The sequence below is a fragment of the Mustela erminea genome, chromosome 2 (genome assembly GCF_009829155.1).
Source record: "Mustela erminea isolate mMusErm1 chromosome 2, mMusErm1.Pri, whole genome shotgun sequence".
Taxonomy (NCBI): domain Eukaryota; kingdom Metazoa; phylum Chordata; class Mammalia; order Carnivora; family Mustelidae; genus Mustela; species Mustela erminea.
Window position 1 is genome coordinate 149,435,851 of NC_045615.1, and position 23,707 is coordinate 149,459,557.

The window sequence follows — 23,707 nt, forward strand, 5'->3', positions numbered from 1 at the left end:
ACATGAGGATTTAATTATGCCAATTAGAATTCATAAAATATATATTTTAAAGCTACATGGTACTCCATGATTTAGAGCATGAACTGATTTGTTAGATCCAATAGCCATTTAGTCTACCTTTAATGTCTGCTTATGTATTGTAATCATGCTTATGCATATATATTACTATGCCTGTATCAATACTTTCTGGATGAAATTCTGGAGATTGAAATATTATTTGACGCACAGTGTTAGTTTGAATATATATCCTAATTTTAAGATATAATAATAGCCTGATTGATTTTGGTGAGAAAATGACTGGAGATTTCTTTGGACCTAAAATCAATAACTAGGATTTAATTAATTTACCTGAATTTATTTTACCTATGAAGCTGTTATAGCACTTTTTGTCCTCATTATGTCCAGCTTTTTGTATAGCAATATTATATGGCTAGTCTTTCCAGAACAGTTTGTATTCATGGTTGCACAGTTCAGATTGGTCAATACATATGAAACTGTTTATATATGGGACCTATCAGAATTTTCTGGAGTGGTATCTTCTTCAGGGACAGTTTATGTACCCAGAAAAATGAGGTTTTGTGTCCTTCCAGGCTTTTCAAAAAGATGCATTTTCAACATGGGGGCTTAAGTAGGTAGGAGAAGAATCAATGAAACAAGATGGGATTGGGAGGGAGACAAACCATAAGTGACTCTTAATCTCACAAAACAAACTGAGGGTTGCTGGGGGGAGGAAGATTGGGAGAAGGGGGTGGGGTTATGGACATTGGGGAGGGTATGTGCTTTGGTGAGTGCTGTGAAGTGTGTAAACCTGGCGATTCACAGACCTGTACCCCTGGGGATAAAAATATATGTTTATAATAAATAAAAAATTTAAAAAAAAGATGCATTTTCAGAAAGATGCCGTCCCATAGGCTTTAATAAAGTTCTGCATATTCTAACAGAATGTCATTCAGGGACATGTTTGGCAAATACAGGTATGCTAGTGGTTATGGGAAGCTGTTACGCTTACAGATTAGACTTATTGATATGGGAATGGTTTTAGCTCTGTTCACTCAGTCCAGTAAATGGACTTCTTAAAGATTCGAAATCTAGGTCCACCTTGCCTTCATTTCAACTCTTCCCTAGAATCTCTAACGTCCTATGGATGGAGGTAGGGCTCTTCCAAATTTTCTTCTTTATAAAATGGAAGCAAAACCCAGAGCATCCCATAGCAACTAAACATTTCTCCTTTTGGATATTACCGGATTCTTCTAAATGTCCTGCTGTGTCCTCTCTTTATCTACAACTTTTTGCACATAAGAAACAATTAATTTTTAAAAGAATATCACATCATATTATATTATTTATTGTCTTGCATCTTTTTTATTTCAGTTAGAATAAAATCTAAATATTGGGGCACCTGGGTGACTCTGTTGCTTAAACGTCTGATTCTTGGTTTTGGTTCGAGTCATGATCTGAGGGTCATGAGATGGAGCCCCAGGTCAGGCTCCCTGCTCAGTGCAGAGTCTGCTGGAGATGTTTTCCCCTCTTTCTCCCTGCCCCTCCATCCTCCCGCTGCTTAGTCTCATGCCCCCCCCTTTCTCTAAAATAAATAAATACAATCTTAAAAAAAATCTAAGTATTATCCTCTTGTAAATTACCTTGATGCAATTTCTTTATGTGTCTCCTCTAACACATATGTATTCTCATATTCTATAGCAGAATTGAGTTTTCTACAATAATGCATCAAGTAATGTGAGATTTAGAGGCCTATGGGTCATGCATGACATGTGTCTCCACTATTTCTCCAAACTCAGTGGCTCAGTGGGCATGACTCATTCTCTTACTAAGTATATTCCATTTAAACTGGATAGCTCACTGATCTTCAAGCATGCCAAGTTTTTCCTGTCCTGGTGGCTCTAGACACACACACACACACACACACACAAACACACACACACATACACATATAGTGACTATAGGTGACTATGTGAGTGTGTGTGTGTGTGTGTGTGTGTATAATTTCATTTGTCTAAAATATTCTTCCTGCCGTCTTTCACCTTGCTAAATACTCTGAATGTCTGCTAAAAGGTCATCCCCTTACAGAGTAAATTCTTGACCACAATATCTGCCTCATCTTATCTCTCACATTCCTATTTTACTTTCTCATAACACATAAATCATTTCCTTATACCATTAATCACAGTCCAAATTAGTTTGTCTCTCATTTATTTATTTTTTATATTCCAATTTTGTATCTCAAATGCTCCAAGAAAGAAGAAATTTTAATTTGTTGAGGAAAGCTCAGCCCTGTATTTTAGATACCACTTACTCATAAATATACTTAACAAATTAGTAGAAATTATGTTATATAAAAAGAAACATTGGCCATATAATTCAAACATGGATTTTATGATATATAATTTTTGAGAGCAATAAGAATTGACAATAATTTGAAATAACAATTTTCTACAAGAATATTCGGAAAGGATATTATAGGTTACTTACCTCAAATATCTCATTTTAGAGATAGGAATACTCATAGCTAAACAGGGCAAACTTTAGCCAGTGTCATATATTTCACAATAATTCCTAAGGGATTTACTTCTTATTTCTATAAACTTCTTAAAGTAATAGTACTTGGTTTTTTTTTTTAAATCTTATTGGATTATAAATCCTATTATATTCTCTTTTGAACAATAGATAAAGTGTAATGATTTCCTCTACTCGGAGCTTCTGTCAGGAAGCATGAAAAAGCTTGTGGAAAATAAACCATCTGGTGAATGGTTAGTAAGGAGGAAATCAGGAGAAGAAGAATGAACTGTAAGAATTTATCATAGAAATAACACTGATTTCCAGGCCAGTGGAATTACAAGATACACAGGAAATTATTCTTTGTGATTGTTTTGAACAATTTCTTTTTAAAGATTTTATTTATTTGTCAAAGGGAGAGAGAGAGAGCATGGGGAGGAGAAGGCAGAGGGAGAAGTAGGCTCCCCGCTGAGCAAGGAGCCTGATGCCGCACTGGATTCCAGGACCCTGGGATCATGACCTGAGCCAAAGGCAGCTGCTTAATCAACTGAGCCACCCTGCAGCCCCAGTTTTGAACAATTCTTATATTTGTTGTAAATAATAACAATTTCCCCCTACCAGTCTTACAGAACCTCATTTCTCAAATAGTCAAAGTGTCTGTAAATATGTCTTCTTTATGTCTTCTCAATAAAATTAATCTAGGATGATTAGAGTTTCATTTTTTAAAAATATGTCTGAGCATTTTTCCTCACATATTTTAAGCACCATTATCAAGCTAAAGTTAAAAACCAAAATCTCGTTTTAGCAGGGAACTTCTGCCTCTGGAAATGCTTTTATGCATTTCGTCAACCAAACCTCCTCTGAAGGAAGGCGAATTATAGGCTTCAATATGCACCTGGGTGAAAATTAACTTTTAAGCAGCCTTTAAAATAAATGGTTTTTAATTATTATCATTATGCAAAAGCTGCATAAATGCCCTTAATTGTGCTTATAAAGTAACATTTGCTATAATCACCCTTAATATCCAGGAGGAACATAAAGGTTTTCCTTTCTTCTTTACTAAAATAAAAGTAGAAAATACCCTTATTATCAATTCACAGGTCATTTTATTTTATCTTATGAGAATAAATGTTTTAATTGCAATACGTCAACTACTAAAACTTAACATGTACTGAATACTAGTTACTTAAAATTGAACTTAAAATACCTTGAAAATATGCTTAATTACTGAAGATTAAAGGTCAATATACAAGATATTCAACTGTAATGTTGAAATTTCTGATTTGATAATGTTTGGAGATTAGACATAACATGTCTATAGGGAAGCATTTATAAAATAAAAATATGCTTCATTTACTTAAAAATCATTTGACCTGACACATTTTTTTCTCTTAAGAAATGAGAGTGCTTGGAATTGCAGTGTGTGTGTCTGTGTGTGTCTGTGTATGAGTCAGAGAACAACTTTTGTTTCCACAAAGCTTACTAAAAAGCAAAATGGACTACATGTCTATTTTTATTCAAAATTAGAGGCAAAACATTTTTTTAAAAAACACATGCAAACAAACTGAGAACACCTATAAAATAGCAGCTTGAGGTAGACATGATGAAGGGCTGGAGAGCAGGAGCAGTATGCTGTGATAATTTGGGGCAGCATAGCAGCTGACTTAACTTTTGTTGTTCTCTTTTCATTATTTTCTTTCTCCAGCTACTTTTTTTTTTTTTAAAGATTTTATTTATTTATTTGACAGAGAGAAATTACAAGTACACTGAGAGGCAGGCAGAGAGAGAGAGAAGGAAGCAGGCTCCCTGCTGAGCAGAGAGCCCGATGCGGGACTCAATCCCAGGACCCTGAGATCATGACCTGAGCCGAAGGCAGCGGCTTAACCCACTGAGCCACCCAGGCGCCCCTCTCCAGCTACTTTTTATAAGAAATATGTGAGAGATGAAGATGTGATATTTTAAAAACACTGTTTGCAAATTTTTATTTGGAATTAGAGAAAGTATTATTCCAGACAATGATTCAAAAAAGTAACTATTAGTATAATTATTAGATTAAATGAACTATATTTTAATATATGTAATGACAAATCCAGTATCAATCAGAAAATTCTGATTGTAACTAAATGTAATTACTGTGTATTTAAATGATTAATTATATTCATAAAACTGAAATCTGTTATTGACTACCATTCTTAAAAACTCCAAATTGAAGGTGCAAAGCTATAGCTTAACAGGGTTCTTAATAATTATATTCTTTGGGTAAACGATTTGGATGATAGAGGCTAAAATCTGTGATTATATTTTTCTCCTCCTACTTAAGTTTATTTCCAGTCTTTGTTGGGGATGGGGCCCTTATTTGTGAAGACATAGTAAGTTCTACGTTAATGGAGGGATCCATTGTGTGAGACTCATTTGCCAACCTGGTCTTTTCTACATTGCATAGTTTCATCCTCCCAAAGACCCTTAAACTGAGTTTCATCCTCTTAAAGACACTTAAACTGATTTGTCTCTAGATGTGTAGAAGGGAGTTATAAAACATCAATTAAATCAATAAATAACTCTATGAAGATATCATTGGACATGATTTTATAGATCTATAACCATTAATAATATATTTTTATTTTTTAGATTTTAGGCGGTTTTGATTTGTTTTTATAAATGGTATGTTCTGCAAAAGTGATAGAAATGAAGAGCAATTTTAAGATATTAAATGGCCTGAGAGAAGATTGAGCATATAAATCAGATTCCCAGTTCCATAATTTGAACAGGCGTTTACAGCTTGAGGTAATCTTTATTGCTTTTTTATCCATGCAGCCAAGTGAATAAGAGAAAAAAACATAAAAAAAAAACCCAAACCTTATAGTATCTTTAGATGTTTGAAATCAGAGTGTAGATGATATTTGGAAAACTTATGTATTACTTTGAAATAGTCATGAAAATACTACTATCAGGCTATTTTTATGTTGTGTTTATTAGACATAAAGGGCTGGTCGGTAGTTCTATATTACTATGTCAGTTAACGGAGAGGAAATACTCATTTTACATGTTTCCATTTGTGAAATATAGAAATAAAGGATACAGACACTGTGTTCCTACAGAAGATTTTTCCTATTCAGTTTTTCTTCAAGCAAACTTAGCTGTTTGAACATCTCATTTGTACAATATCCTTTTTGCTAAGGCATCATAATCACTCACCCATTTTAGAATAATAACAATGTGACTGCTGAGTTACTGATTCATTTAGAATAATTATTATTATTTTTTAAGATTTTATTTATTTATTTGACAGACAGAGATCACAAGTAGGCAGAGAGGCAGGCAGAGAGAGAGGAGGAAGCAGGCTCCCCACTGAGCAGAGATTCCCCATGTGGGGTTCGATCCCAGGACCCTGAGATCATGACCTGGACCAAAGGCAGAGGCTTTAACCCACTGATCCACCCAGGCGCCCCTAGAATAATTATTATTCTTGTATTAAGGATAGATCCTATAGCCTGCTTTGAAATCCTAGGATCCAAGGTTTTGTTTTGTTTAATTTTATTTAAGTTTTACTTACTTCCAGTTAGTTAACATACAGTGCTAAATTAGTTTCAGGAGTATAATATAGTAATTCAACAGTTGCATATACTCATCATAAAAAGGGTACTCCTTAATCCCTGTCACCTGTTTAATCCATCCTGGCCCCGGTAACATCAGATGGTTGTCTTTCCCTTTGCTTGTTTGCTTTGTTTCTTAAATTCCACATAAGAATGAAATCCGATGGTATTTTTCTTCCTCTGACTCTTTTCACTTAGCATGATACTCTTTAGCTCCATTCTTGTCATAGGAAATGGCAAGATTTCTTTCTTTTTTATGGCTGAATAGTATGTCTGTGTGTGTGTATCTATGTGTACATATACCTATATTCTTTATCCATTATATCATCAATTGACAGACATTTGGGCTACTTCCAAATCTTGGCTATTGTAGATAATGTTGCTGTAAACATAAGTAAGTATGCATGTGTCCCCTTGAACTACTGTTCTTATATTTGGGTAAATGCCTGATAGTGGGATTATTGGTTATATTTGCAGCATTAATGTTGATAACAAAATGGTGTACATTTATCAGGTTCTTCTTTTTTTAAATTTTTTTATCTTATTTTTTTCAGTGTCCCAAAATTCACTGTTTACGCACCACACCCAGTGCTCCATGCCCTCCATAATACCCACCACCAGGTTCCCTTTTTGAGGCGATGATTCCTCCAGGAAATAAAAATTAAAAAGAAATAAATTTCAAAAATCAGGTCATAACCCATTAACCAAGGTGTGATTCCCAACTGTAAGGAAATGACTGATATGAGATAGATATGAGGGAACGTAGCTCCATGGGAAGAGAGATTTCTGTCCTATATGTATCCCATTCCTCCTTGGGGCATCAAAGAGCTTCTAGTCCTGTAAGAATGTGCAGACTTCCTGGATTGGCATCAATTAGGATCTAGTTAAGAATACATAACATATTCTTTGTCTTTCAACAAAGATAATTATCACAGGTGGTTGATTACATAGATGTATCTGGCGTATGTGGTTTAAAACATTAGTACCTCCTTTTAAGACTTTTGCATGATTCTGTGCTACTTTGCTGAATAGGTATTAGGGAGTTCAATTTGTTGTCTTCCTCTGAGATATTTTAATTCTATACATTTGGGAATGATAACAAAGCTTTTAAAATGGTGCTTTTGTTATTTTATGAATAATTTGGCACACATATTAATGATAGATACCCACAGATGAATACATACTTACACTTACCAAAGATATTTAGTCAAATATGCATATAATCTAACAGCTTTAATGAGGCTATTTTTTTTAAATTTTATTTATTTGTCAGAGAGAGAGAGAGGGAGAGAGAGCGAGCACAGGCAGACAGAATGGCAGGCAGAGACAGAGGGAGAAGCAGGCTCCCCGCTGAGCAAGGAGCCCAATTCGGGACTCGATCCCAGGACGCTGGGATCATGACCTGAGCCGAAGGCAGCTGCTTAACCAACTGAGCCACCCAGGCGTCCCGAGGCTATTTTTTTTTTTAATTAATTTTTATTTTTTATAAACATATATTTTTATCCCCAGGGGTACAGGTCTGTGAATCACCAGGTTTACACACTTCACAGCACTCACCAAAGCACATACCCTCCCCAATGTCCATAATCCCACCCCCTTCTCCCAAACCCCCTCCCCCCAGCAGCCCTCAGTTTGTTTTGTGAGATTAAGAGTCACTTATGGTTTGTCTCCCTCCCAATCCCATCTTGTTTCATTTATTCTTCTCCTACCCACTTAAGCCCGAGGCTATTTTGATATATATGGAGAAATTTGAAAGGCTCTAGAAATTAACAAATCTAAAGAATCCCAATTTAAAAGTGAAAAAAACTCAAATTTGAAAAAAAATATTTAACTGATTTTTCTATCAGTCATCTCCCTGTCATATACATGCATATTCAAATACACACTCACACATATGCAAACAAGCTTTGAGAGGACATAGGACATATTTCCACTCTCAATCTCAAAAGATCTTCAGTGTTCTGTCATCACATATAATCAATTTGAAATATATATATTTTAATATATATTTATATATAAAGATGGTTTATATGGAAATATAAATATATATTTAATATGCAGTATACATTCAAATGATTTAGTAAAATGTCTAGAAACTATTTTAATTTTTATAGTTTCAGAATGGCAACATAGAATGTATGTATGAGTAAATGAATATGATAAAATACATGTTTAACTTTTAATATAGGTAGAATTTTCATAAGAAATTGAAATGTACTTCTCAATAACATGTTGAACAATAAAGAAAATAATAAATTACTATCAAAATATGTAAAATTCAAGTGACTTAAATGTCACTTTTTTTTTTTTTACATTAGAATTCAGGTGTTTAATTGTCTTAAGCAAATAGTATTATAAAATATTGAATGAAGTAAAATCTTGTTTAAGGATCAAACTTTTGGGGCGCCTGGGTGGCTCAGTGGGTTAAGCCGCTGCCTTCGGCTCAGGTCATGATCTCAGGGTCCTGGGATCCAGTCCCGCATCGGGCTTTCTGCTCAGCAGGGAGCCTGCTTCCCTCTCTCTCTCTCTCTGCCTGCCTCTCCATCTACTTGTGATTTCTCTCTGTCAAATAAATAAATAAAATCTTTAAAAAAAAAAAAAAAAGGATCAAACTTTTGAAAATATATTGGGTACTATTTTTTATTAGTCATATTTGTAGTTTCTACTTTTTATTTGCCTCAGGTTTATTCTTCTAAATTTAGCTAGATTCTACCATTTAATACTTCTACTCAGTAAAAGTACTGTAGTTTTTTTTTTTTTTTTAAGATTTTGTTTATTTATTTGACATAGCGAAATCACAAGCAGTCAGAGAGACAGGCAGAAAGAGAGGGGGAAGCAGGCTCCCCAATGAGCAGAGAGCCCAATGTGGTGCTCAGGACCCTGAGATCATGACCTGAGCCAAAGGCAGAGGCTTAACCCACTGAGCAACCCAGGCGCCCCTCAGTAAAAGTACTGTAGTTTTTGAAATTCTGTTAATTATAGTCAACAATTGCCCATGTCTGATTTATTGAGATTATATACTGTTCTTCTATACACTTTTCCTACAGTATGAATGGAATCATTGCTGATTTTCTATGCATATAAGAACTGAATTTCTTCAAATAAATCTTATGTTTCTTTTGTGCCCACAGAGACATCTGGATACTCATCAGAAGTGTAAAAATCCCAACTACAAAAAAAAAAAAAAGAAGGAAATAATTATTCTTATTCTTTCTTATTCCTATGATAGATATAGCAAGTTATATTAGAAAAAAACTACCATATTTAGCTCTGAAAATATTTCTCAAGTACTTCATACTTCCATATCAATTTTCTTTACTCATATTACCGAGCATAATATATGTTCAACTATTTTTATTGTATGATTGAATAAACATAGAAAGTACATAGCAGAGGTCAAAATAAATCTACATTTTTTTTATTTCTAACTGACACAAAGTATTTTCAAATAATAAATTAACTCTGAATTTTTCAGTAGTAGTTTTCTGTATGTATATAATATACATCTGCACACACACATGCATATGGCAAACTGTATTAATTATGATTCAAAAATTTTATACAGTGGAACAAATAATGGATGAAATGGATGTAATACATACCCTTTCCAATACATGCAGCCCATTTCAATTTAAATCTATGTGTGTTAAAATGCCCAGCATTTAAGATCACACACTCATGCTCCCAGCCTTCCCTTCAGAGACATCATGGACACTTGAAGGACACAACACATACACATGTCTGTGTTCGTGCACAAAGAATTTCAAGTGAAGTGCATTATTACCACCACTTCTGTTAACAAATTCTTGGTGCTTAATAAATATGTTTGGGCTACATTTTCCAGGTTGGATTAAGCTATGGTTACCTAGATAATTTTGTTTCATTATATTTTAATACTGCTAAAAATATCCAAGATAAAAATAAACATAGAAGCCCCAAATCCTTTTGCATAAATGCCAAACTTTAGCACTATAGATATTTGTTCTCAGAAACCACTTCTCCCAAAGGTGCATTTACTTAAACGTCAAAAAACCTAGGTCTTACCTGGCAGAGTTTGTGTCATGATTGTGAAACTAATCCATGATCCAATCTGTTAGATTAAAACATAAATTAATAAATACCTAGATTAATATAGCATTTTTTTCATTTGTGATATTATATAGGTAATGTGAAAGCTTAAAACACAGTAGAAAAACTATGGGTAGAAATAAATTTCCCCCAAATAATACTTTTGTTGTTAAAAATGATAGTCATAATTCCATAAACAGCATCATATTCATAAAACAAAATGAAAGATTTTGTTCCAAACACTTTGAAGATATAAAAAGGAATCCTGAAATATCTTAAGACATTTTATATGAAGATTATATTTTTAAGTAAATACATGCGAAAATATTCAATTTTTGCAGGAAAAATTGTGGTTAAATGTTCCAATTTCCTATGTCTATAACTTGAATTGAAATTATATATCATAATTTATATCCCTGTGCCAAATATACAGATAAAACCTGTTTATAATCATATATATTAAAGTTTAATATATATATAAATACATAAGCATATGTATTTAGTATATCATGGGATAAAGTTTAATTATTTACATGAATAAATAACATACCTCATAGGTGTAGTTAGGACATGAAACCAGGAAAAACATCCATGTGAAGGGGTTATAATTTGGACTTGGAAAACATGCATTAATTCCTTTTAGAAAGAAGGATATAAAATATCAATGATGATACATATTGCAAATTTAATCATATGTCTTATATAATTCTAAATTCCCTGGAATAACTTATACTACATAAAATGTCATCACGTATTTATAGAAACCTATTTCCTAAATTACTCAGAAGAATCCCAGTTTCAAATGTTATGACCTTTTGACTCAAACAGAATATCTGTCATTTTGTATGTCTATAGCTATGTTACAATAAAATTACAGAATATACCATGATAATCAGTTCTTTAAATTCCAATATATAAAGGTTATTTTGCATAATAGATGCAGCTGAATTGCATAGTGAAATAATAAATGTGCTTTAACAATTGCATGCCTCTTCTTTTTTAGTATCAAAGATGATGTTGTTTTTGGTTGAGATTATTAAATACTTCAAACCTCCCTTTCTATTTAATTAGTGAAAATCCAAAGGGAATTTTATAAGGATGTCATTTATATTAGAAAAGTGTGAAAATCTCTCATAAGAGGATTACAATGAATATCAGCATAGTTAATATTCAGAAATCCCACATAAATTACTTCTGCTTAGCAATCAGAATTGTTATTTACAGGTTTCATTATACTTAGCATATTGTCACTTGATTTTTGTGATTTTTTTTTTGCCTTCTAATTTCTTGCAAGAAATGTTTTAGATAACAAATTTATAGTGATTTCAAGTTGAGCTTTGAGCAGTGACATTTGTAAAAGTAAATATGAATTATGAAATTACTGTTTATTCTCCATAGCAAATTTAATCAGATAACACATCAACTAATCTGTTTTAGTTATAATTCTAAAGTCATAATGAAATGTCAGTATGTTGTTTTCAGAAATGTAACTATTGTTAAAATATCAAAGTAAAAAAATATATTAGGTACTGTGCAGATTTCATGTACTGCTTATTTCAAGATAAGGATAAATACATATACCATTTAATATTACAGATTCTCTTGATAACGTACATGCAAGTGCCTTTTTGTAACATCCATATATTCATCAGAAGAAAGGCGATTGAGAAACCTACTATCCATGTTATAAAAACTGCATTTCAGAGGTGGAAGATGCACAAAAGATAATCTGGGTTAAACCTAGTTTATGACTGTTCAGCCTCTAGTGGTAGTGGAAATGTTCAGGGATTCACAAACATGCATTTCGTCTAGTTTGTAGATTTAATAACCAATATGTCTTGGGACCCAGAAAAATATATGTATATAGATACTATCTCCTGTATCTACTTACTGTTAATGTTAAGATGTAAGTCTAGAGGTTACTAATTTAGTACTTGCATTCCCATGAAAGGTTTTCTCAATCAATAGTTACTATTTCTAATAGAACTTCTATTAAATAAAAGTCAGAAGATTTTTTACATTGCAGTGCTGCACTTCCCAGATTCTTCTTCAGGTATGAGTTTATTCCACAGCTTCAGCAATAACTGCTGGCAGAAAACTTTAAACTCTCAGCACCTTCTATGAAGATTGTCAGGCAGAAGATATCAACCTCACACAAGATCATACTTAATCTTTGGTGTAGCCACAATCCAATATTTGACCAATGTGGTAAGTAAAGGATTCATCTCAGAATAACACTGATTGTTCATTGCACCTGTAGCATGCCCCATAGGTTCATCTGAAACTCCCCTTGAAATTGCAGACTCTCAATTTTCTCCCCAAACATGACTATTTTTTTTTTCCATTCATAAAATCACTCTCTAAGATACCTCCTGAATGCTAATCTCCACTTCAGCATCTGCTCCACTTCAGCATCTGCATGCCAGAAAACTGAACCAACAGCACTTTTTTTTTTTTTTTTAGAATGGCATTTTAAAGTGGAATGACCTACTGAATAGCCTGCAATGAGTACTCCATCGTTGACTGTAGGTCCCAGATAGGGGCGGGTACAAGAGTAGCTCTGCAAATGTAAAGACTTTCACCAGTGGTATGCTGGCTACTATACTGGTGGAAAGGAATGCTTTATTTGGTCCAATGAAATTAAGTGGGGATTACTCTCAGTGCTCTTGATAAAGACAGCTGAAATTGAAATTGACAATTGGCAATTAAAATCCAGCTGTGAGAAAGTTAGAGGACCTCATCTGAGAAGCTCTAATCTCTTGCAATGAGAGAAAGACAGAGAGCTGAAGACCAGGACAAGGACTTACTTGAAAGAGTAGTCAGGCTTCAAAGAAAAAAGAACTCTGATCCAAACTAGGTCTGCTAAGCCAAGGTTGTTTTTCACAAAATCTTGGAATATATAGATTTCCATGTACTCTCTGAACCTGAAGAAGTCATCCACTCACCCCTATTAAAAGTTAGCACACTCCCTTGCTTAAAGGCAATATATATGCCACTATGTTGCAAGAAAATCCCCTCTAGGATATTCTCCATTCCCTCTCTTAACTCCTAAGTTATAGGCTAGGGTTCCAATTCAAAATAACCTACTTGAGTTTGCTCTGGATCTGATAAGGGAACAACAACAACAACAAAAGATTATGCCCTAATGGACATACAAAACCCAGCTACCATGTGGTAGCATATTATGGCATATTATAGCATGTGATTGGGGTGCTTGATGAAAAAGGCATAATATAAAATTGGACAAGAGTAGGTTTATTATGTTGACACAGTCTTCTGAGATACAGGAAATAATGTTCTGCTAAAATTGTACAAACACACTAATGTGCACCTGGAAGCATGAGCAGAGTAATGGCATACAGTAAGTGAGGAAGAAATGTTAGAATTCCATGGCAAGCAGGGGAAAAGGTATTAAATGGTCTGGAAAAGCAGGGATCCTAGACTAGTCTATATAAGGCTGATAAAGGAAGACCCCTTTCTATGGGAAAATTTTTTTTCATGTCCCATATTTCCATGTTTGTTTGTTTTTTTTTATGTTCTTAGAACTTAGAGCATTTTTCAAAGCTATAAGGAATGTTTTTGTGAAAGGGGCACACCAGCACTAAGATTAGTGTTGTTTTTCTGCAGTTCCAGTCTGCATATAAGTGATGTCATCTTAGAATTAGGATGAACTAGTAGTGATCGAGATTTAAGGATCCATACTTCCCCTTCTCCCAATCAAGGCATTTTTAGTGGCAGTACTTAGCTGTCATAAGCCAGAATGTGTAGTAAATTCGGAAGAAGTTTGATCCACAAAGCATTATGGACAGTTAAAATAATGAAACATTCATAGCAACTAGCTGATGTTTACTCAAGACCACTATTTCTGAATTTAAGGAAAATAAGAGATGAATAGAGATGAAAAGAGATTTGGGGCAGCTGACTTAATATAAAATCCTTTCCCAGGTTTTGGACTTCAACCAGTTGTAAGACACTAACCTCATTGGTGGAAGAGCACCCTGGGACCTCAGGAAAGAAGACCCTGCAACACTAGAACAAGTATCCATGAAAATTTTATCCTCCAGTTGAGGATTTAGTAGGGGCACCTGAATGATTGGCTCAGTCAGTTAAACATCTCTTGATTTCAGCTCAGGTCATGATCTCAGGGTTGAGAGAACAAGCCTCATGTTGGGCTCCATAATGGGCATGGAGCCTGCTTAAGATTCTCCCTCTCTCTCTCCTTCTTCCCTTCCGCTGACTTAAAAAAAAAAAAAAAAAAAAAGAGAGAGAGAGAGAGAGAGAGAATATCTAGGTCATGCCAATAGATAATCCCTGAGACATTAAATGAGAATGTTGAGGGTAAAAGGAATCTACCAATTTGTAGAGAAGAAAATTAGCACAAATCAGTTGTTTTACCAAGACCATGTACAGTGGTTAAGGCTGTGTACTTTCCCACTAGCATGTCTCTTTTACATTTCCCCCAGGAAGAGAGACCTACTGGCATCTTCACAAGGCTACTACAAAAAGTATACAAATTGGATCTGTGAAAAAAAAAAAAAAAAGAAAGAAACTGTGATGGTTTCTGTGATACACTGTCAAGATCCCCAGCAGGTATGATGGTCTTCTTCCATAAATGTTGGGAGTGCTCGTAGCAGAAAATTTTCAACTATTAGACCCCTCTGAGAAAATGGTTTTGACTAAAGAGAGCTGCCTTATCCTTTGTCATTCACATTTCCCAGAGAGATCCACACCTAAGTTACCTTTTTCCTACTCATTCCAACATAAGACACAAGTCAGCAAGATTATCCTAGCATCAGATACCCCTATAGAATTGACTGAGGCCACCCATGAGACAGCATCAATTTCCCACTTAGCAAAATTCTCCTTCCTTTCTTCTTTTCCATACTTTGTAAGAAACTTCTTTTAAACTTATTCTATATCAGATTGTATCTACCAGGGAGCACATTTTGTGACATCTTGTTTAAATAATAAATGTTAAATGATCTCCCTATACATAACTTAGGACTAAAGCACTTCTAAGGAAGAGATATTATTATAAATTTCAATTAATACATAATGGGGAGTAAAAATTCAAAAGTAGCAGAAATTTTTCAAAGCCAACAAAAGAACTGGTATTTTAAAAAAGGAGCTTATGTAAGAAAACAAGAATTTACTGTATTATAGAAATCTAGAATTCATAAGAAAAAGAAGGTCTACTCTGAGAAATGGTCTGATACTTGATAGGTCAGAACACTGGATACGAAGAACTGAAATGAGATGAAATGATTTGGAAGCAGTGAGACCAGATGGTTTTCATCTTAGATAACACTGCTTCCATGAAAAGAAAAGTAGTATCAAAGAGCAGTACATGGGGAAGACATTGCTTGGAGGTTTGGAAGAGAAGGAGAAGAAGAAAACAGTTCTGGGAATTGTGAGGTTAGGAAAAAGGAGTGTTTAAAGAATCAAAAGACCCAGTAAAGAAACCCCCCATCCCCCTCCAGAATACACTTTAGGGACTCTACTTCAAGCTTCCCATCTGTAAGAAAACATTTGTTATTCCTCTTTTAGGACAATCCATACACTTGAAAATGAACAGAAGTTGATCGGCATTTGTATAAGCTTTCTATGTCAATAAAATAGGAAGGTATTTTCTCCAAGCTGATAAAAACATCCCCCTAAAAAAGAAAATTGAAAAATTTTAACAGAACATGCCTACACAGAAGCATTTGCAGATACCAGAGAACATAACTATTAAGAATTCCAAAACTCAAAATAGATATGGCCAAGAAAAAAAGAATATGAAAGGCGATTGTACTGAAGAAAGAAATTGTAGAAAAGGAAAAAAGACTTCTCAGTAATACAGACATTTCGATTTGCCTAAGAGTAGAATGTTTAATAGAATAGGGAATATTAAGTAGATGAACAAAAACAGCCAAAAACAAACAAAAATTAAAAATAGAAAATGAAAGATATTAACATATAAAGATATAACTTATATATAATTTACCCCCTGATAACGCCCACAATGCAACAAAACAAATTTTAAACTTCTAGAAATTTAAAAAAAAAAAAAAGACATGAATCAACCTCCTGGAAGATTGCATCATGTTTTTGGGAAAATTGTCTTGAAATTATGGACTCTAAAACATATCTGACAAAATTAATAGAATTAGTGGTAAAGAAAAAGTCTTTTGAGTCTCAAGGCAAAAGGAATAAATCAATTAGTAGAGAAGACAAGATTAGATTGGCATCTGCTTTCTCAAGCTACATACAAGCGAGATAAAAGATGAAATAAATACTGAAGAAAAGTCTTTTTCACATGAACAATTCCAAAGTCCTGTTTGACTTCAGAAGCATAATGATTGAAAATTTTCATTTTCAAATCATGATACCATAATCCAAATAGATGAAGAAACTTGAGCAAAGTTTTCCTTTGTAATTCTATATATTATATGAAAAAAATATTTTGGAAAATGTTTCACCAACCTGCCAGAAATGTGCAAGTCAAGAAAATGTTAAGACAACCAGGTAGATGTTAAAAAACACTTGAGGCAATGCAGCTTTATATTTGCAACTAGACGGATAACAGCATGAATTCCAAATGTTGACCATCGCCATTTGAAATTATAATTAGGGGCGCCTGGGGGACTCAGTGAGTTAAAGCTTCTGCCTTCGGCTCAGGTCATGATCCCAGGGTCCTGGGATGGAGCCCCACGTAGGGCTCTCTGCTCAGCAGGGAACCTGCTTTCCCTCTCTCTCTCTGCCTGCCTCTCTGCCTACTTGTGATCTCTGTCAAATAAATAAATAAAATCTTTAAAAAATAAAATAAAATAAAATTATAATTAAATTATGTATCATACACAAAAAACAGTATGAATCCACACCTATAATTAAACCTGAATGAGAGGATTGATTTATGAAGAATATCATTATATAAACACTGTGAATTTTGTGAAATACTTTAAACTAACTACTAAATTCAAAATGTCCTCCCTGGCACTGCTATTTCAGAGCTATGGAATTTGCCAAACAAAGATCACTTTTATTAGAAAAAAGTTTAAGTCACTTGAAATACAGTGGGATTATATAAATTTTAATGTAAATTAGATCAAGATTGGGAATCAAGCTAAAATATTGGCATTTATCCTGGATTTTGTACTGCCTTAATTCTTAATCCTCTGTTTATTTTTTACAGATTTAAGTGAGATTGCCATTTGACGTGAGGGGCGTGCACATTTCATTTTAGAGAAACCATTATTAGAAAATATGATTTAGTTCAAATATTTGAAAAATTTAGGCATACAAGAGCTAGAATTGGGACATATTGTCATTAATGTTTCCAACTATTGCTTTAAAAATTGTTTACTAAAGGCTTTTAAAAATAGTAACATTGTTTAGAGAGAGAGAGAAAAAAAGGGACTAACCTGTATGATTGGGATGAGCCAAGATTACATTGATGAAATGATTTCCAGCTTCACAAATCTGTAAAATATTTTAAACTTTTCAGTGTGATCTATATATTCCTCTTTTAAAATCATATTCTATAGGGGAACCTGGGTGGCTTAGTGTATTGGGTGGCTGCCTTTGGATCAGGTCAACATCCCAAGGTCGTGGAATCTAGCCACAAGACCTGCTCCCTGCGCAGTGGGGAGTCTGCCTCTCCCTCTCCATTTGCTACTCCCATTGCCCCTCTCCCTGCCCCTTCTTTCTCTCAAATAAATAAAAATTTAAAAAATTAAAAATTATATTTCAAAACTTACCAATATTCATGTGATATATTAATTCCAAAGATCCAAGAGATATATTATTACTCTAACTGCAGAGAGAAGGAAATTCATACCCTAACAATGATGAAAAAAGCCACTGTAGATATATATTGAATTAACATAATGAGTCACATTGAGCTAGAAACTTTGAAGATATTATTGATCCCTTTTGATAACTGGGTTAAAGTTCCTTTGTTAAAAATCTGGTTGTGCTGATTCTATGCTTTCTACTTATTTAATAGGTTAAGTTTCCATGCCATGAAGCGAAAAGTCAGGTCAGGAAATACAGACTTGGCATAGGTACGCATGCTCTAAATTCATTAGCACTGTAGGAACCCTGTTACTGCAACAGTGGTAGTATGATGCCCACCTGGTTTCAATGTAGTTTAGAAAACTGAGTGTAAACAGTACTGTCCTACAAAGACATGTGCTGCTTGTCTGTCATCTGACCTTTCCAGTCAATAGGCCACAATGACCATCTAAGGATCCTTAAGTCTTACTGACATCTCCAGGGTTGGGGTTAATAATGTTTCCAGTTTGCAGGAGCCCGAGTGGCTCCGTCGGTTGGGGATCTGCCTTCAGCTCAGGTCCTGATTCTGGGGTCCTGGGATCCAGTTCCATATGGGGCTCCCGGAGCAGGGAGCCTTTTTCTTCCTCTGCCCCTGAACCCCTGCTGGTGATCTCTAGCTTGCTAATAAATAAATAAAATCTTTAAAAAAAAAAGTTCCCAATTTGCAATGTGTCCTCAGAAATTAGTACCCTTTCTTTTGTCATATATACACCTCATCTGATTAACACAAGGTATATATTCAAAATTTAATACTTTGTTTATTAATAACAGATTGTTATCCAAAACCACTATTGCTTAAAGTCATCCAAATTTTCACTATAATATGTCCTATAAATTAAGCATGTTTTTAATTATGTGTCTTTCATGCTATTAATCTCTTACCATATATCTGATTTTGTTCTTTTCAACAATTTCTGTATGGATTTCCTCACATGTAATAGTTTTCTAATTTTAGAAGAGGTTCCAAGTTTCTCAAATTATCATTAGGAATAAAAGCTGAATTTTACATTTTCAGATAATAATTTTATAGTTGAACTTATTTATAGGTGAATGCGGGGTAAGAGTGTGAGCCATTGTTGGATGAATTTGTATTCAAATGTCTCATCATTTACTTTTTAGAGGTTACATGATTAAGACATCTGAAATACCATTTCTTCACCTAAATGCTAATATTACATCCTGTCTCATGATGGTTATTTTAGGATGATTAAATGAAATCAAGTGTCGGATATATGAATTACCCAATAAAACTATGATAAATTTAGTTACCAATGTCATTAATTAAAAACTTCTTCAGAGAATAACTCTACATTGATTAATCTTATCTAAATTTCTATCTTACAAAATGGCAGCACTACAAAACATGTAATTACTAAATTAATAATTTGTCATATTTGTTGTCTTCTTATCTTTTGCTCACCTTTTAGTCAAATCTCATGTCATACTTATTTTTAATCACTCACAGGGCCAAATGCAAAATGGAATATATGATAAAAAAATCTTATTAATAAGCCAATTAACTTACCAAATTTTGGTGAACAAACAATATTTTTAAAATTATAGTTTTTTTCAGGAGTGTCTGAGTGGCTCAGTGGGTTAAAGCCTCTGCCTTTGGCTCAGGTCATGACCCCAGGGTCCTGGTATTGAGCACCGCATGGGGTTCTCTGCTCAGCAGGGAGACTGCTTCCCTCTATCTCTCTCTCTCTGCCTGCCTCTCTGCCTATTTGTGATCTCTGTCTGTTGAATAAAAAAGTCTTTTAAAAAATTATGTTTTTTCTTCTGATAAGACATATTCATTTTATGATTATCAATATTTTAAACTCACTCAACCACCAAATTTTTTTCTCTTTCCTACTTTTCACAACACAACTAAATACAAACCATCAATCTTCTACCCAAAGTATAGGCCATGGAAAAATGAGCATTTAGGCTTCAGTTAGACCACTAGCCATATACTAATGTCATAATTTATCAGTATTTGCCATTTCCCCATAACATGACAAATAAAACATAAAACACACTTAAATAAATATAAAAGAAGGAGATAAAAAAGTGGTAAATAATCCAACTTTTCCATCTGCTATCTACAGATAAAATGCATATCTATATACATTCTAGGGGTAGAGAGAGAAAAATCAGCTATATCTATATGTTGAGAAATAGTTTATCATCAATTTATCAAATCTGTAATGTATTTTAAAGAGCAATTGTGACTATTTTCATCTTTCACCTTAAGCACTGGCTTTAAAACTCTGAAGAATGAAAGTGTCCACTATAGCTTAATTGACCTGGATAAAAGTGGTTGATATAATTTCCTCTTGGGTCAGAGCTGAATAAGATTAGGAAATTCAGTCAGTGCTATAAAACTCAATATATGGTTCTATCACTGAATAAAATTTCAGAAGCACATTAAATGTGAAACATTGGAACATTTTCCAGCATGACTTACACATTTCTCCTGGACTAATTCTTCACTAAATCAGATATCTTCATTTGGCACATTATATATAAACACAATGATTTCAAAAATAATGTTTGAAGAAGTTGCTATCATTAGGTTTGATTTTTCCTTTACTTAAATATTAAATTATTTTATACAGTAAAACATACAGATGTGTTAGAAGAAGCCCAACTTACAGAGATCCACTTTTATGTAATTTCTCTAATGTTATTTATTGCAAGCTTCAGCAGGTGAATATTCTCTACTATATCAGTGAAAACAATAAGTCTATAGAATAAAATTGAGGGGCCCCTGGGTGGCTCCATTAAGGTTTACCTTTGGCTCAGTTCATGATACAAGGATCCTGGGACTGAGTCGGCATCCAGCTCCCTGCTCAGTGGGGTGTCTGTCTCTCCACCTCCCTCTGCCCCTACCCCTGCCGTGCTCTCTCTCCTGCACTCTCTTTCTTTTAAATAAATAAATTAAATATTAAAATATTAAATATTATTAAATAATAAATACTATTAAATATTAATAATAATAATAATAACCTCAAACTCAACACTCAAAAAACCAGATAATCACGTCAAAAAATGGACATTGGGAGATAGAGAGAAGTGAGTTGGGGGAAATCGGAGGGGGAGACAAATCATGACAGACTGCGGACTCAGAAACAAACTGAGGGCCATGGAGAGGAGGGGAGTCGGGGGTTGGGTGAGCCTGGTGGTGAGTATTAAGGAGGGCACATATTGCATGGAGCACTGAGTGTAGTGCATAAACAATGAATCTTGGAACACTGAGAAAATACAATTAAATCTAAAAAAAGTAAAAATAATAAAATCTAAACACACTGATGCAAAATTTTTGTAACCATCAAATAGGCTCTGTCATTTTGTCTTAGTAAAATTGCTTTGGTTTCCACAGTAAAAATAAATAATCTTTATTCTGAGATCTAATAACATTTTTATAGGAATGAAAATGATCTATATTATTTCTGTATATATCTGCTCTGCCCAAAGATTTATATATGTTATAATTATTATTAATTATTGGCAGATATAAGTTTATAATTTGAGCAATGTAACAGCCATTTTATAAATATAATTTAAAAATTGAATCTGCTAAAATGTTTCTCTGATAATGAGGTTTGTTTTGAATTTTGAAATCAGGTAATTTTCTCTATTTCTAATAATAATTATTATTATAAGTCAAGTCTTATTTATCTTAATATTTTAAGAGTAAGGAAAATCTTGGATTACTCTATAGTTACGAAAAGCTTCATCATGATATGCATCAACTATTATAATCTTGAGAAGTTAGTCTCTACTCTAAAGGATAAAACACATTTGCACATACATGCTATTTGGTAATATAGGCCAATATTACACAATTTTTGCATCAGGAGTTTTATAACTAATGATAACATATCATGATGATAACATTATAAAAATTTTTCTAAATCCTAATCTCTACTTTTTTAAGTTAGGAAATACACATTTCAATAAAAAAAGGACAACATGCATTATGTTCCAGAGTAACTATGTACTATGTTAATTATGGGTTTATCAGAAAATATATATACTAACCAACAGTTTTTTCATTAAGACATTTTTTAGATCAGTTTATAGCAAAATTAAAGGGATGGTTCCAAGATTTCTCATATATCCCTTCCTCCTAAACATGCATATCTTCTTCCATTATTCATGTCCTCCACCAGAGTGGTACTTTTGTCACAACTCATGAACCTACATTGATGGATTATAATCACGCAAAGTCCAGAGTTTACATTAGAGTTCACCCCTGGTGTTGTATATTCTGGGTTTGGATAAATATACAATGCCACATATCCATCATCATGGTATCATACAGAGTATTTTCACTGTCCTAAAAATCCTCTGTACACCTCTTCTTCATTCCTTTCTCCACAACTCTTGGCAACAACTGATCTTGTTACTGTTTCCACAGTTCTTTTTTTTTTTTTTTTTAATTGGTATGTCATATAGTTGGAATCATACCATATTTAGCCTTTTCAGAGATTTTATTTTACTGAGTAATATTCTTTCAAGCTTTCCCTGTGTTTTCTCATGGCTTCATGGCTCATTACATTTTAGCACTGAGTAATATTCCATTGTCCGGAGGTATCATAGTCTGGATGTATCATAGTCCATTCACCTAGTTTGGCATGTCTTAGTTGCTTCCAAGTCTTGGCAATTACGAATAAAACTGTTGTAAAAACATCCATTTGTAAGGTTCTGTGTAGACATAAGTTTCTGATTCCTTTGGGTAAATACCCAGAAGCACAATTGCTGGATAATATGGTAAAAGTGCATTTAGGTCTGTAAGAAACTGCCAAACTGTTTACCAAAATGGCTAGTTCATTTTGCATTCCCACAGGAAGGAATCAAAGTTCCTGCTATTGGTCCACATCCGTATCTTCATTTGGTGTTGTCAGTGTTCCAGATTCTTGGCCATTTGAACAGGTGTATAGTGTTATTTCATCTCAATTTGCATTTCCCTGATAGGATACGATTTGGAGCATCTTTTCAAATGCTTATTTGCTAACTGTGTATTTTACTGGTAAGGGTCAGTGAAGGTCTTTTGCCCATTTATTAATTTAGTTGTTTGTTTCTTATCCTTGCATTTTAAGAATCCATTGTATATTTCTGATAATGATCTTTCATCAGATGTATCTTTTGTAAATATTTTCCCTAAACTATGCTTTTCTTTCTCATTCTCTCTCTCTCTCTCTTTTTTTTTTTAAGATTTTATTTATTTATTTTACAGACAGAGATTACAAGTAGGCAGAGAGGCGGGCAGAGAGAGGAGGAAGCAGGCTTCATGCTAAGCAGAGATCCCAGTGTGGGGCTCGATCCCAGAACCCTGGGATCATGACCTGAGCCAAAGGCCGAGGCTTTAACCCAATGAGCCACCTAGGCGCCCCTTTTTCTCATTCTCTTGACATCATTCCTCACAGACCAGAAGTTTTTAAGATGAATGAAGTCCAACTTACCAGTTATATCCTCTGTGGATCCTTCTTTAGTGTTTTATCTTAAAAGTCATTATGGTACCTAAAGTCATCTAGGTTTTCTCTTGTATCATCATCTAAGAGTTTTATGGTTTTGCATTTTGTACTTAGATCTGTGATCCATTTTGAGTTAATCTTTGTGAAGGGTATAAGGTCTGTGCCTAGATTGTTTTTTTTTTTTTGTATGTATATATCTAGTTGCTCCAGCAACTTTTTTCCTTTTTCTTCTTATGCTAATTCTTTTTTTCTTATGCT

General features: G+C 33.8%; 1 protein-coding gene across 2 annotated transcripts in view; it reads right to left on the minus strand.

Moving 5' to 3' along the window:
* Positions 1 to 8,981: 8,981 nt before the first annotated feature.
* Positions 8,982 to 23,707, minus strand: part of TECRL (trans-2,3-enoyl-CoA reductase like) — a 99,343-nt gene continuing 84,617 nt past the window's right edge. For both annotated transcript variants that reach the window (XM_032334440.1, XM_032334438.1), the window contains exons 9-12: positions 17,576 to 17,633; positions 10,723 to 10,808; positions 10,149 to 10,194; positions 8,982 to 9,273 (exon numbers count right to left, since the gene is read on the minus strand). In XM_032334440.1, the coding sequence (XP_032190331.1) occupies positions 9,146 to 9,273; positions 10,149 to 10,194; positions 10,723 to 10,808; positions 17,576 to 17,633 (318 nt within the window). In that variant the 3' untranslated portion in view covers positions 8,982 to 9,145. The remainder of the gene's footprint in view (positions 9,274 to 10,148; positions 10,195 to 10,722; positions 10,809 to 17,575; positions 17,634 to 23,707) is intronic.